Source organism: Leptinotarsa decemlineata, unplaced genomic scaffold (genome assembly GCF_025532065.1).
Source record: "Leptinotarsa decemlineata unplaced genomic scaffold, Ldec_3_MD MMD2_P_RNA_scaffold_6, whole genome shotgun sequence".
NCBI lineage: Eukaryota > Metazoa > Arthropoda > Insecta > Coleoptera > Chrysomelidae > Leptinotarsa > Leptinotarsa decemlineata.
The window spans coordinates 13,346,599-13,362,391 of NW_027412533.1; the positions used below are offsets into that span (position 1 = coordinate 13,346,599).

Sequence of the window (15,793 nt, forward strand, 5' to 3'; positions counted from 1 at the left end):
TCTCTCCCTCTATTCTTGTATGGCCATTGCTTCCTTCTCAGGCACATTCTACCTAACGATTATGGACATACAGAATTGCTTACTTACATATATCGCCACGTTAAACAAGCGCCGAGCAGATGTGACGTAACACTGGTGACACTTTTAGTAGCTGCCGTAAGACTGTGTGTTATTTTAACATTTTTTGAGGACTATTTTCGAACAGTATTACATTATTTTTGTATATTTTGATTAAATATTTATTTAACTATACCAATTAGGTTTCTGAAATATTGAGTTTGTTATTGTGAAAGTCGTATTTTTTTGTGCTTTTGGACGTTTTTTAAACTGGTGTAGCGAGTAGATGCCATATAAGACTCTGTTATTTTCTTCCATTTTGAGGTTTGTTTTTCGCCATTGTGGATCTTTTTTTTGTTTTTTGAACATTTTAAAATTAAGGTAAAAATTGAAAATATTCACATTTTTGTAAGTAATAGCAATAATTGTCTAATCATTAAATAACCTTGTAATTTTTAGTTAAAATGTCTGGTCGTATTTGTGCAATGTCAACTTCAAAAAGCAATCAGTTGACTTTAAAGAAAAGTGGTGTTACTGATGTAATATTTCACTCTTTTCCTATTGCTAAGGATATGATTTCTACAACTTTGCAAAAAGAATGGATTCGTTGTTGCAAAAGAGGGGATAAATTCACTCTCAAAAATGGATTTGTTTGTTCTAAACTTTATTCAGAAAATGATTATGAACGAGACCTTGAAAATGAATTGTCAGGTAAAAACTTATTCTATTCATTTACTGCTTAAAATAAATATGTTTCTTTTTTATAGGTTTGCCTTTGCGTCGTAAATTAAAAAAAAACTGCAAATTTCCTTTAAATATTATTTTTGAATTTTGCAAACTGAGAACAATTATCAGAATAAAATATAATAACTTGAAGGCTGACGAAAATAGGTCACTTAAAAAAAAATTTAAACTATTTTCATAATAGAAAAAAAATGGAAAAATAAATACAGTAATACATTAGTCCTTTAAATATATTTAGTGGATAAAGTAATTCCTTTTTGCTCTAATGTAGTATTATAATTTATTAAATCGTAGATTTGTCAGTTTTGAAACTGAAATCGTAGATTTGTCGGTTTTGAAACTGAAATCGTAGATTCGTCGGTTTTGAAACTGACAAATCTACGATTTAATAAATTATAATACTACATTAGAGCAAAAAGGAATTACTTTATCCACTAAATATATTTAAAGGACTAATGTATTACTGTATTTAATTTTCGATTTTTTTTCTATTATGAAAATAGTTTAAATTTTTTTTTAAGTGACCTATTTTCGTCAGCCTTCAAGTTATTATATTTCATTCTGATAATTGTTCTCAGTTTGCAAAATTCAAAAATAATATTTAAAGGAAATTTGCAGTTTTTTTTTAATTTACGACGCAAAGGCAAACCTATAAAAAAGAAACATATTTATTTTAAGCAGTAAATGAATAGAATAAGTTTTTACCTAACAATTCATTTTCAAGGTCTCGTTCATAATCATTTTCTGAATAAAGTTTAGAACAAACAAATCCATTTTTGAGAGTGAATTTATACCCTCTTTTGAAACAACGAATCCATTCTTTTTGCAAAGTTGTAGAAATCATATCCTCAGCAATAGGAAAAGAGTGAAATATTACATCAGTAACACCACTTTTCTTTAAAGTCAACTAATTGCTTTTTGAAGTTGACACTGCACAAATACGACCAGACATTTTAACTAAAAATTACAAGGTTATTTAATGGTTAGACAATTATTGCTATTACTTACAAAAATGTGAATATTTTCAATTTTTACCTTAATTTTAAAATGTTCAAAAAACAAAAAAAAGATCCACAATGGCGAAAAACAAACCTCAAAATGGAAGAAAATAACAGAGTCTTATATGGCGTCTACTCGCTACACCAGTTTAAAAAACGTCCAAAAGCACAAAAAAATACGACTTTCACAATAACAAACTCAATATTTCAGAAACCTAATTGGTATAGTTAAATAAAAATTAAATCAAAATATACAAAAACAATGTAATACTTTCGAAAATAGTCCTCAAAAAATGTTAAAATAACACACAGTCTTACGGCAGCTACTAAAAGTGTCACCAGTGTTACGTCACATCTGCTCGGCGCTTGTTTAACGTGGCGATATATGTAAGTAAGCAATCCTGTATGTCCATAATCGTTAGGTAGAATGCGCCTGAGAAGGAAGCAATAGCCATACAAGAATAGAGGGAGAGAATATTCATTATGCAACTAATTTAACAAAACTATGTTATTCTGGTTGCGGACGTCGTATTTTCTTGTTTCTTATATTCTTATTCTTGTTAATGTTGCTTTTTTGCCTATGGGATGTAGGTTATTCTATCTCATTTGATTTTTTGAAATTTATTAGTAGAGTAGTACATACTTAGTACACCACGTGTGTTTTTGTTGAGATTTTTTGAATATACAATGTCTTTAGACGAAGGTGAGGTAAGTTATCATATTCTTCAATTCATTAATATTTAACGTTTCAATAGATTGTCCACCACTGGTTGATTCCTGCTCGGGGGACCTCAACACTTGCGAAGATGACTCTGATGGATGGGATGAAATGGAAGTGAGTGGAGAACAGACTACTTGTCTGTTTTGCACTTTGCAGTTTCATACTATAGCTGTTGCACTAGATCATTGTCGATCAGAGCATAACTTTGATCTACTCTCATTGAAGAACAAATACAATATGGACTGTTACTCTTATATCAAAATGATTAATTACATACGGTTGCAAAAACCTGACCCCAAAATTTTAACCGAATCATCTGTTGCTTTGTGGGATGACGAAGCGTATTTGAAACCAGGAGAGATGGAAACTTGGTTAATGTATGGTAGGTTCCTTATTTACAAAAATTGTATATCAATATATTAATCTCTGACAAGTGAAAAAGTAAATATAAACAACTATTTTTGTTTTCTACAACAACTACAACTTTGATGAAGTCTGGTGATGTGCATCAATACTATTTCCAACACTCACGGGCACAGACTTCATGATTCAATATCTTATGTGACTTCAGTTAGTACTACATCATTTCTATAATTGTTGGACATTGGTTCTGATGAAGGTTTTCTAAAGATATCTGCATCAATTTCATAAATGAGTAGATACTTTATCTTCACATTTCCATCGACCATTGCCTCTCTAATGAAACGTTCTCTAATATGTATACATTTTTCAATTTTGAACCGATGATTGAATTCTAGGACCTGTTCTTCGCATATTGATTGTCATTGAAAATGGTGATTTCTGCTTCTTTGGTTCCCAACTTATTGCTGCTTCTCCATCTATGAGACAGTATCAGATACATACTCAGATACAGATACATAATCATCACCCTGTAATAATCATTGGCCCATAAATGCAGTTTTTCAGATCTTGAAGGATGACCTACAAATTGTTCACTGTTTGACATTTCACTTATGTATAATGATAGAGTTCTCTCCATTGTTTCTTTTTCTGATGAATCCGGTTCCTTTAAAAAATTCCCACTATTTTCATAAATCTTATCTTTATTTTTTTCCAACTGTCTTCTTTCGTCATCTACCTCTCTTCTTTCTTCTCTTCTCTGGGGGTTGAAGACTTCCCGTTTCTTCATTTGGCATTCTTTTGCGGAATCCTCGTTCTACATGTCCAGTTTCAGATATATTTTCTTCTTCATGCTCAAAATTGTGATGAGCGGTGCTCTTCTCACCCATGTACATTTCATTCAGTACACTTATTTCTTTTACTAAATCAATTTTATCCATTGAAGGCATACAAACATGATATGCTTTTGAAATTTTTGAATAACCAAGAAAAATTTCAACCATTGTTCCATCGTTTCTCGAGCAAATTTTGATTCTTGACGTGGACTTTTCTTTAAAATATAAATTTTTCAACCAAATACATTTCAAGAGGAAGATTAAACTGTTTAATCTCCCTCTTGAAGATGATCACTTGGTGATCGAAACACGTGCCGAGGTGTTAAAAATAACGATTTGGTGTTGGGAAAAAAAAACTCCAGTAATATCCATTTAGTTTGTCAATGATATCCATATAGATATTTACATGATCTCGAACATATGTGTTTTCCTTCAATTCAGATATCACTTATCGTTTGAGAAGGGATGTTATATGGGCAACTACTATGAATCCTTTCAAGTGTATCCTAAATGTTTTTTTGAATAATTACAATTTTTCACATGATTAAGCTCACTGGAGAGAAGTTCTTCAGCAGACCTTCATTGATACTATTTATGTATAGTCTATTATACGAAATTAATCTTTACATCTAAATAAAAGACTAATGTACCGAGTCTGATAAATTTACTAGTTAATACCATATAAAACCTCCCACTTAAAAATAATGATTAGATCTTGTATGAATTTCTTACCTCTCACTCAGAGTATGCCAGTCCTATCTAGTCGAACAAATACTATTACACAGAAGCAAAACATAATGGTCAAAAAATTTCAGGTCCACTGTGAACGCATCTGGATTGTCAGTGCTGTAGGTTGGGTTAGAACTTATAAAATGAGTTTATTCTGCTTTGACTTGCATTAGTGTCGTGTTTTTCTGAATTTTTTTGTTGTTATTAATTAATCAAGATGGCGTAGTGGAGACCTTTTCATGTTTCTGATAATGAAATGAGCAATGTTGAAGGCTCAGTTGAAGATATTTCTACAGCGTGGGATTTTTAAATAAGGACTTGCATCCTCAAATCCAAAGGCTTGTTTTAAATATTTACAGTTGCTTGAAAAGTGAAATGCGTGGGTCCTTACAAAATGAAATTTCAAAAAAGGTTTGTGAGCTGACTAAAATTGCTTGTATTACAATTTATACTGTTGTTAGAGCTGGAGATGTCATTGATCATTCCGTAAAAGGAAAAAGGAAATGATCAACAGCTTAAAATACAATATACAATTCGGCGTTAGACGCCGAATTGTATATTATAAGTTTTATGAAGAAAACAAGGTTCCAACTCTGGAAATGGTTCGTAATGAGTTACGAGATTATCCCAATCACGAATATAAGTCTTTGGACACACTGCATGGTATTTTGCTAGATTGTGGCTTCAAGTACAGAAAAATAAATAAAGAATGATCATAATGGAGTCATCTCACATCGCAGCATGGCGGCAGCAGTATTTACGAAAAATTTAGGAATGTCATCAATCAAAAAAGAGATAGTGTACCTACCTTGATAAAACTTGGTTCGACAAACATGATGTTGAATATGATTGGGTGGATGACGGTAGTGAGTGCTCTCTAAATGGGTCTTGTTCTCGCGGTAAATGGGCTATCATTCTACATGCAGGCAGTAATAAGGGTTTTGTTCCTAATGCTTTTCTATTGTTAGCTAAAAATATAAAACAATCATCTGCTGACTATACCATGCAGAAATGACATAACAAAATTCTCAACTAGTAGTATAAAGAAAGAAGACATTCTCAAATGCGTGGAAGGTAAAAATATGGAAATTCTGAAAAAGGTTACGAAAAAAGTGTTATTTAAAAAAGAAAACTTTAATAAAGAATATGTATTCAATCCAATCCAATCGAGATGATTTGGGCTGCTATAAAAAAACTAAGAAAATATAATTATATATAAACATATAAACCTCTGACAAGTGAAAGAGTGAATATAGACAACTATTTTTGTTTTCTACGACAACTACAACTTTAGTGAAGTTTGGTGATATGTATAAGTTAATACAGGGTTTACGAACACCATGTTTCGTTTCCAGAATTTGTTAACTAAGTGGTTTATCCAATTTATGAAGTTATAAACGCTTCAGTTCATACAGGTGTGAATATTTGAAATGACTTGACAATTGTCATTTGGTATCCCAGTTTACTTCTGCTTTTATATCTGTTACTGTGTTAATAAATGAGTTACCAATTCCCCAGGAGCAGCAACCAACCAACTTTTAAACAAATTTCAAGGTGATTAGGTGAAACAGAATATATTTGATTCATAAGAATACTTGACCCAAGCCATTTTCCTCAATTCAGGTAAAGTTTGAAATAGTAATTTTGACAATAATGTATAAAAACAAAAACATGCATTTATTGAAAACAAGAAAACAGTGAAAGGGCAGAGTGTGCACAGCGAAACTGGGGTCAGGTGTAAAAAGTTTTGCAGCCCTTTATGGAAATACCTTTACTACCCACACAAATGTCACTATAAAACAGACCACAATGCTACTATTTGAAGTTTGTCTCAGCAGTAAGTAGTTAAAAACAATCATCAGATATTGTGTTGTTGTATACCTAATACCAAACTAAAATTCACATCACAGCTGTTTTTATCAACAATCAATTTTTCATGTTTTTAAGTGAGGAACTGAAATTGTAAAAGTAAAGTAAAGAGGGTCACACAAATAAATAATGAACAGAATGGAATATTATTTATTATATCCATAAAATATAACAGTTTTGGATAAGTAGTAATCAATAAAAAAACTTATGAGTTATAAAGATAATGTATAAAACACTAAAATTGAGACAAACAAAGAAAACACATACTAGCCATCTTCAAGCGAGACTTTTATTGTCATTATGAAATCACTTGTATTACAAATACTCATTTTACTATGAAGGTTTTTTGTATATGAAGTAACCGAGTCATTGACAACTTCCCTGATTCCATTTCTATTCAGTTTTTCCAGAATGAAGCTCACCATTTCAAAAGATCTATTCAAATAAAAAATAAGTCAACTGAAGCTTGAAGCTTAAATGAGTTGAGAAAAAGATTGTGGCACATGAAATTCACCAATCTTGGATAATAACTGTAATTGATGATTTTTGCAACCTGTGATTGTGAGCAAACATTATGATTGTTTTCCACTTGTTTTAGGACTATTTTTCTATACAGTGACAGACTTCTTCATTTCAAGTGCTTCCGAATATGCTTCTTCTTCGACAGATTTATCTTTTACATAACATTTATGATGGCAAAATATATCTGTTTTTCCATTAACCAGCTGTCGCCCCCTTATGAATGACAACCCTCAAAAGTCGAAACTTGCACCAGCTAAGGATTAGTGAGGTCTTACTTCTATCGTGTGATTTATAGCATGTTACAGTTATTTAAGTTTTACCTACCATGAATGTATTCCAGGTGTTGGTGTTTCGTTGTTTTCATAATTATATTTTGCACTTCATTATAAGTTGTAGGATGCAGAAATTAGCAAATATTTCAAAGAGGAGTTAATTTAGGTTTATCAATATTATGGTTGACTTATTCAATTCCCAGGAAAAATTCATATTGCTCAAATGATTATATATTTTGGTGTCCAGAAGAAAGGAAGGTATATTGTGGCAGAGTTGTGATATTTGACGAATCCAAATTCAGTTTTGAGACTGGTGATTTTCATAGTACACATCATTCTGAAGAACCTAATTGCAGTCAAAAATTATCCAAAAATGTTGATGTAGGCGGAGTAGAAATGAATTAGGTACAAAATTGATTCAGATTATCAAATGAAGAGAAAATAAATGAAAACTGTTTAAAGAAAAAGTTGTCGAACATCTGTTACACCAAAATATCTGGAAGATTATTGTGTGATGGCTATGAATGCGGAATATTTAATAGACAATATTTTGGAAATGTTCAAAGAAATTTCAGAAAATGGGAATTATGAAAAGTGTTGAATTGCCACCAGGAAGAAAAGGAATTGATATTCAAAATTAATAAAGACGAAAATGGTGACGTCTTGTAGTGAAAAGTTGCTCCCAAGAGAAAGTATTTTATTACATATTATTCACCTGTAGCACGTCTAAGAACTCTGAGGACTCTCCTTGCTATTATGAATAAAGAAAAACTTTTTGCTTGCCAATTAGGCGTCAAAAATGCTTTCCTGCATGGTTCACTCACAGAAGAAAAATACATAAAGCAGCCTCATGCTTTTGAAAAGAACTACAACCTTGTTTGCAAAAACTATTATTTATTACCATATTTATTTATTCATATATTTATTAACTGTATAAACTCATCCTATTGTTGTATTCTTATATATTTCTTGGTTATGTTTACTTATTTTCTTGCTGTATATAAAGATTCATTGAATAAAATTGTACATAAAGTAAAATATTATGTTATAGATTTTGATGATCTAGGAAGTGCACCCTCTACTCCCCACTATGCAATAGATGGAAAAACTCCTATTAGCAATATCAACTTCTCAGATTTACAAAGGCAGATTCAAGAACTCACTATGCAGGTAATTCAATTGAAAAATGAGAAGTTTGTTATTTAATTACATAAAACTCTCTTCTTAGGTCAAACATAAAGATATGTTGCTTGAAAATTATTCCAAAGATATGGAGAAAATGAAAGAAGTTACTAGGGTAATAGTGGAATCTGGTGATGTGATGAACAGAAGGATTCCACATAATGTTGCTTCAGCGGGCTGTGACAGCAGCGATTACTTCAACTCGTATTCTCATTTTGCAATCCATCATGACATGTTGAATGTATGTAATATTGCACAAGCTTGTTGAATTCACTCTGGGAAATATAAAAATTATCTTGATTATATTTTTTAAGGATAAAGTTCGAACAGAAAGTTACCGGAATGCAATATTGACTAATAAAAATTTATTTCTTGGGAAATCAGTGTTGGATGTTGGATGTGGCACAGGAATTTTGTCAATGTTTTCAGCTAAGGCAGGTGCTGAAAGAGTTTATGGAGTGGATCAATCTGAAGTGTTATATAAAGCAATGGACATTGTCAGGTAATAGAGATAAAATAATGAAACTTTAATATTCAACCAAATACTTTTATAACTTCATATATGTGATAGAACTGGAAGATATTCGATGAAATTGCTTAATGGATTCAAGCAGCACAATTTACAATATAGCAACACATATTTCACTATACAGTAGCTTTCACGGGCGTATGTACGAACACACCTGAAGAAGCTATTGTATAGTGAAACACTTGTCGCGGTTTTGTAAACTAAACTGTGAAAATCTCACAATAAAGTGTTGAATATTTGAAAACTTTTTTCTGCATTGTAATTGCATGGGTTTCTTATTTTTTTTATTTAGAATGTATACTTTCATAATAGCACAATTCAATATTGTTAAGAAATTTGGTAATACATATCAACTAAAAACAGTAACAGCCATTCTAGTTTTAACGTTGTTTAAAGATTTCTGAAAGGGAGTTTGATAATCTGAGCACAATAAACTGCTATCCAATCATCTCAGAACACTTATTAAAAAAAAAGCTACTGCACCATATGATGAGAATTCTTAATTCATGGATGAAGGGGGGGTCACTAGTTTCTGTATTGGATTGTTGAGGGGAGTTTGTTCTCATTCCTATGAAGAGAGATTAGTTGAACAAATATAAAAGTTGGTTGAAGATAGTGATAGCTGGCTGTCTACAAATCAACAGATATATCATGGCAGGTGAAAAATGTGTGCAACCTCCTATATTGGTAACTGAGGGTATTTGATTCAAGATTGTATAAGCTCAAACACCTTGTGGTATCTGAATACACAGTGGGGAATCTTGAACAAATGACTATACTTATACATAACGTGCATCTTCTACAGAAAGGTTGTGTTGAATGGATCTGACCAATACTTAATTAAAATCTGCATTGAAACTTTCTATTAAAGTTTACTGTGAGATTTTCACTATGGAGTTTTACAAAATTGCAACACATGTTTCTAAAGTAGGAATGGTTTTGCTTGAGGAATCGTACATTAAGTTAGATTAAGATAGATATCAGCTGCGATGTTGTTCTTATCCAATAACTGAAATGAACTTATTTCTTGAATTGGTTTCTAATTAATATGTTTTTGAATAGTATGAATGAACAAACTGACATTGAGAATCTTAGAAACATATATCGCACTAGTATTTCTAAAATGCCACAACTCAAAAATCGGTATATTTGAGTTGAGACTATGAAAAAATTGGTAAATATTTCTGTATCAAGTTGTATTAACATCCAAACTGTATCAACTTGATATAGTTCAGATGATACTGTATCAACTTGATACAGTTTATATGATAAAGAAATATTTATCGATTTTTTTCATATTGATTTTTGAGTTGTGTCCCTTTAGAAATACTAGTGCGATATAGTTACTTACTGGAATTAACGAGAATCTAAAATCACAAAAATTGTAAAACTCTTTTGAAATTAATAAATATTCTATCTTTATTGAAAAATGACATTTATGTGAAGATAGCACTTTGGTCAAACAATTCAAATTATATCAAATTATATCATGATTTTATTGTTTTATTTATACATTCAAATTACAAGTATTGATTCAATGAAAAAAATGAAAATTGAATGAATTATCGAAAAATATTTTGATCAAATACCGAAACTTTAGCATGAAACTTCAAAACTTTGGTTCCTACCTTTCACATTTCTATAGTAGGTAGTGTGAAAAATGGTAGGTATAGTTTGATTGATTTCAAATTCATTCAAAAATCTTCAAAGTTTTCAATTCTTACAATTTTTATTTGCCAGGTTATGAAACTCTGTATATTAGAGTTTACTCTTATTTATTGATCTAGTTGCCGTGTATGTGACAATCCTGAAATCAACATATTTCCTGAGATTTTTAAGATTTGTTTTTATTTAGCAAACATTATTTTTTCAATATTAATGATGTGATCGTCACAGTCACTATCAGGACAGGGTAATCAGTGAAAGTAATTATTTATTGGGAGATGATCTACAATAGTAATTTCTTACATCATACTTCACCCCTACTTCAACTTTGCCATACAGGAAATATTCATTAGGTGCACATTACTGGGAAATTTTCCAGTAAAGTTGATGTTGATTTTCTTTGATTTCATATAGAACAATCATTTGATATAAAGGATCTCACATGAAACAAACTGATGATACATAGATATTGTCCGGATCTGCATACATATAATTTCAAGTTATTTTATTATTCATGAAGTTTTGAAAGGATTTTTTTGAATTTATCAAATGGGAAAATTGAAAAGTTTCAGTAAATACATCTACATTTATTTCTAAAAAAAAAACCTGAATTATGTTTTAGAGAGAACAATTTGCAAGACAAAATTCATCTGATAAAAGGGCAGCTGGAACGAATAGAACTTCCTGTAGAGAAAGTAGATATAATTGTGTCTGAATGGATGGGCTATTTTTTACTCTTTGAGGGTATGCTTGATAGTTTTATTTATGCTAGAGATGCTTTTTTGAAACCAGGAGGTCTTATTTTACCCAACAGATGTAACATTACCATAATAGGGGTATGTGATGAAGGTAAGTGTCTATCATACTTTATAAATAAATATATTGTGTATATTGCCTCACAAAAAATTTTGAAAAATCTATATACTAAACTGAAAGATTGAAGAAGAAAAATAAGGTTTTTTGGAAAAATCTGACTTTTTTCAAGATTTTTATTGTCACCTGTCTACCACTTTTTTAAACATAAAAATCGCTGTCTTTTGCACAATGTTCACTTGAACATAATAAGTTTCATTCACAAATGATCTTTTTTTAATATAGAATTTTCTTACTGCTTGACAAATTTCACTTTGTCAATGAAGGTTGAATGTGCAGTGGTAAACATTATTTAACAGAATACTTCGTCTTTGTCTGTCTCTGTTACTTATAGCACAATCTCTGTTTTTTGTTTACGCATCTCAAAGATGAAGTGAAATTAATCAAGCTTCTCCATGATATATTCAACAATCATGATTTGAAATTCACATTTCCCTATGAGGAAATTATTATAATCAGCGGATTGAAAAGTTGGATTACCAACCACAAAATAGATATGCACAAGTTGAAATATTTTGAGGTATATATGTCAAGTTCAACATTTTGGTACTGTCACTAAGAATAACACATTATTAGTGAGAGCAAATAAATCGTGATTTGTTTTTGACCAGATTATAAAGCACATTTGAGTTTTTCTCAAAAGAATATTTGGTTGCAAAATTTTCACTGAATTTTATTTGAGCTAGTATTCTTAGGGTAACATGAAAAATGTGATGAATTTCAGAGATTCTGAATTCCAATTCAATAATATAAGAACGCTAATTCGTTTCTGTAGCAAATACATGATTGTGACCTGAAATGAAAAAATCTGTTTAAAATCTGTTTTTCCGTTAATCAGCTGTCGCCCCCATACGAACGACAACTCTCAGAAGTTGAGAAACTTGTGCGAGCTAAGGACTAACGAGATCTTACCTTTTAACGTGTGATTCCTAACACGGAAAATGAATAGATAAATGGGTTAATCAATAAGTGAAATCTCAATAATATGCAAACAATAAAAAATAAAATCAAAATGATGATTGGTAACTGATGAAAAAAGTCAAAAAAGCTATTTTGTGAATCACGAAGTTTAGATTGTTAGAATCCACAATTTTCTTCAGCTGCTAGTTATTTTCTTCTCGTGCATTTCTCAGGATTTTAGACAATGAAAATAAACCTCCTAAAATTGTTAACTACGTTCAAATGAAAAAATGTGATCCTGTAATACATCTAGCATATTCAGAAAATGTAAAATGTTTATTCTTCCCTGATGCTTCATCTGACATGTTCACTTTGGAACTAACATAGTTTCAATCAGAAGGATTGCTGAAGAACTGGAACTTCTGATGTGAAACAAATGCTGCTCCTGAATACCAGAACTGCAACACTCTTATCGATGCGCGTTTAACCAACCAAGTTGGCGTCAACAGGAGATGAACTAAACTTCCTCATCATGTTTGATGTGTTGAGCAGTGCTTGTTGTGGACAGAAGCATTGGTCAAGTTGTATATTTTTCCCTCCCAATAATTTGCCTACAAAAAAATTGAATCATCTAGCTTCAGATTATATTTTTTCAAGTGTTGTTGAAACATCTAGCTTTAGACCATATTTACCAGTGTGTTGTTTTAAAATCACTTCAGAAAAAAGGAGATTCAATATTAGAAAGGAAAAATTTAAAATAAAAGTTTTTCTTCAAATCAAAAACTTACCCATTGACATCTAATGTAGTTTCTATTACAGTAATTTTTTTTTCAACGAATCAGCTTTGATGGTTTATGATGGAGTTCATTGCTTCCGCAAAATGATATTTCATTATTATCTCTGTACATCGGCACTGTAGATTGCGATATTCCAAGAGTGGAAGGTGAATTTGGAATAGTTATTTTTCTGAAGTTGAAAAACATGTCAAAAACCTTTTTGGCTTTCTCCTTCTCGATCAGTGGATCAGTGGGGAACTTCAGAAGAAAGGGAGAAAATATTAAATATATCAGCACAAATTATTTACAAAGTGTGTAGATCATGTACAGAGTGGGCCAAATTGGACAATTTTGAAAGGAAACTTGTGTTTTCAAACTAGATATGACAAACTTAATGGTGAAAACTGCATATCGATATCTATCATCGTTTCTGAGTAACAGTATGTTTTTCGAAAATGTGCATTTTTGAAAAAATTGCTGTAACTTTTTTCTTATAAAAAATTTCTTTATTTCTATGAAAACTTTTCTAAAGCACTTTTTTATGTAGAACTCTCAATGGTGTAAAAACTTGTTTTTTCAAATAGAATATTTCAAATAGGATGTAGTTATTGATGTAAAACAATTTTTTTCAACGTATTCCTACATATTTCAATAGAGCTTAAAATTACCTTTCCCTTGATGCTTTGCTAGAGTCATCGTTGAAATACAGAGCTTTTAAGGTCAAATAGGCTTTGGACGACGCGACGATACAACAGAAAGAATATGTTCAGTAGTAGCTATCTCCTTTTTACAGCAGTAATTGAAACCTATTGTTTCGATTAAATTGATAACAATTTTTACTATATTTACCACTAATAAATGAAACTTCAACAATAATAATAATGATAAAAGAATAAACAATGAAATATATTTCTTCAGAGAAGGTGTTCGAAATGTCTACCAGCTTCTCCTAGACACAGGTGACACCTTTTCTGAACGTTTTTTACCGAATTAATAGTTTAATAGGAGTGAGAGAAGCGAAACTACCGCGGCATCATTGCCGCTTCCAATTCGTATCTAGAATTGGACGGCAATTTGAAAATTAAATATTTCAACCTCATCCACAGGTAAAAGTCCATAGGCGTTAGTTCCGGTGATCTGGCCGGCCAACGGTTGTGTCCTGGGTTGGCTATCCAATTATTACCCAAGTTTGCAGCCAAAAAATTGGTGACATTTGCAGTGATGTGAGGCGAAGCCTCGTCTTGTTGAAAATATATTTTTCTGAGAAAGGTTAGTGGCAATTCATCGATAAGGGATTCAATATTTTGCCTTAAAATTTCTGAATACCTCTGAGAGAGTGCCATTATAAATAAACGGGCCGATAATTCGGCCCAGGAAATTTTGAACGGGCGGCGTTCAAAATTTTCTGGTTTGAGTTGATGAACTCTTATGTTCCTGTATGGCTTGAATTTGTGTTTTTTCAAAAACCCTCCTAACGTAAGTTCTTGGTAGCCCTGTTGATATTTTCAAATTTCTCGTTGACGTTTTGGGATTATTTTCAACATAATAATAATCATAATAATATAATAATAATTTTTATTATCCTGTAAGACAATCAATAAGGTACATTGTGTAGGATTAGTCAGAAAAGAGCTTAAAAGTATAACTAAAAATAAGACAATTTTCTAAGAGTAATACATTCATTGAAATTTTCATTTTATTATTCAATCATTTCCTGAAGGGAGTAATAGTTTTTCTCTAGTAGGAAAGACTTAAGTGTAATTTTGAAGCTGTGAATAGTACTAGAGTTTTTCAGTTCGAGTGGCAACAGATTAAATAATCTGAGCCCTATTACATTGGGAGAATTGTAAGTCAGTGCATTTTACAATATGGCATATGAAAGTCTGTCTTGTACCTGGTATCAGTAGAATGCACATTTTCATTTCTTATGAAACAGTTACGGTTATCATATATAAAAACACATAATTCTAATATATACAGGCATGGCAATGTTAGTATTTCAAAATTGAAAAAAATGCTTTTACAGCTTGTATTTTTTGAGACTCCTGCTATACATCTTATAATTTTTTTTTTTTTGGGAAAGAAATTTTTTGGCTTTCTACTACTCCATCTGATACAAAAAAAGGGATGAGATGGAGTAGTAGATACTGATACAAAAAAAAGGATGAGATGGAGTAGTAGAAAGCCAAAAACTTTCTTTCCCAAAAAAAAATTTATCACTCTTAAAAATATAACCCCTTCAATTCAATCATCTTATAATCTTTTTCTGGACGACAAAAACATCTTTGCATGAAGAGGAAGCTCCCCAGAAAATAATACCATACCGAAGACGCGATTCAACTTGAGCATGATACAGCATAATCAACTGTTTCTGTCCTAAAATATTACGAAGGTTTCTCAGAAGATAATTCATGGAGTTCAATTTTGATATAACTGTTCCACAATGAGTTTTCAGCTGAGAAATTCATCCAAGTGTACACCTAAAAATTTCACCGTAGAGCACGGAGAAATTTCATCATTTTCAAATTGCAAGTTGAATCTGGCTATTTCTTTTTGTCTAGCATGAAATCTTATCAAAGGTATTTTTTGATTATTCAAATGTAGGGAATTTTCCTTGAACCAGGTGTTTAATTTTTGCAGGATTGAGTTACCTTTGGTTTGTAGATTTTGATCAATTTTATCTGACATAACCAGTGATGTGTCATCTGCATATAGTGTAAAATGAGCATATGTAGAGATGGATTCCATATTATTTACATA

General features: G+C 31.1%; 1 protein-coding gene across 2 annotated transcripts in view; it reads left to right on the plus strand.

The window, feature by feature from the left end:
* The first annotated feature begins 2,225 nt into the window (after positions 1-2,225).
* Positions 2,226-15,793, plus strand: part of LOC111509880 (arginine methyltransferase 3) — a 32,308-nt gene continuing 18,740 nt past the window's right edge. Inside the window, exons 1-6 of one of the 2 annotated variants that reach the window (XM_023165734.2) lie at positions 2,226-2,507; positions 2,555-2,902; positions 8,160-8,278; positions 8,337-8,531; positions 8,605-8,792; positions 11,107-11,333. In XM_023165734.2, the coding sequence (XP_023021502.2) occupies positions 2,629-2,902; positions 8,160-8,278; positions 8,337-8,531; positions 8,605-8,792; positions 11,107-11,333 (1,003 nt within the window). In that variant the 5' untranslated portion in view covers positions 2,226-2,507; positions 2,555-2,628. The remainder of the gene's footprint in view (positions 2,508-2,554; positions 2,903-8,159; positions 8,279-8,336; positions 8,532-8,604; positions 8,793-11,106; positions 11,334-15,793) is intronic. The other variant, XM_023165733.2, reaches the window with a different exon arrangement.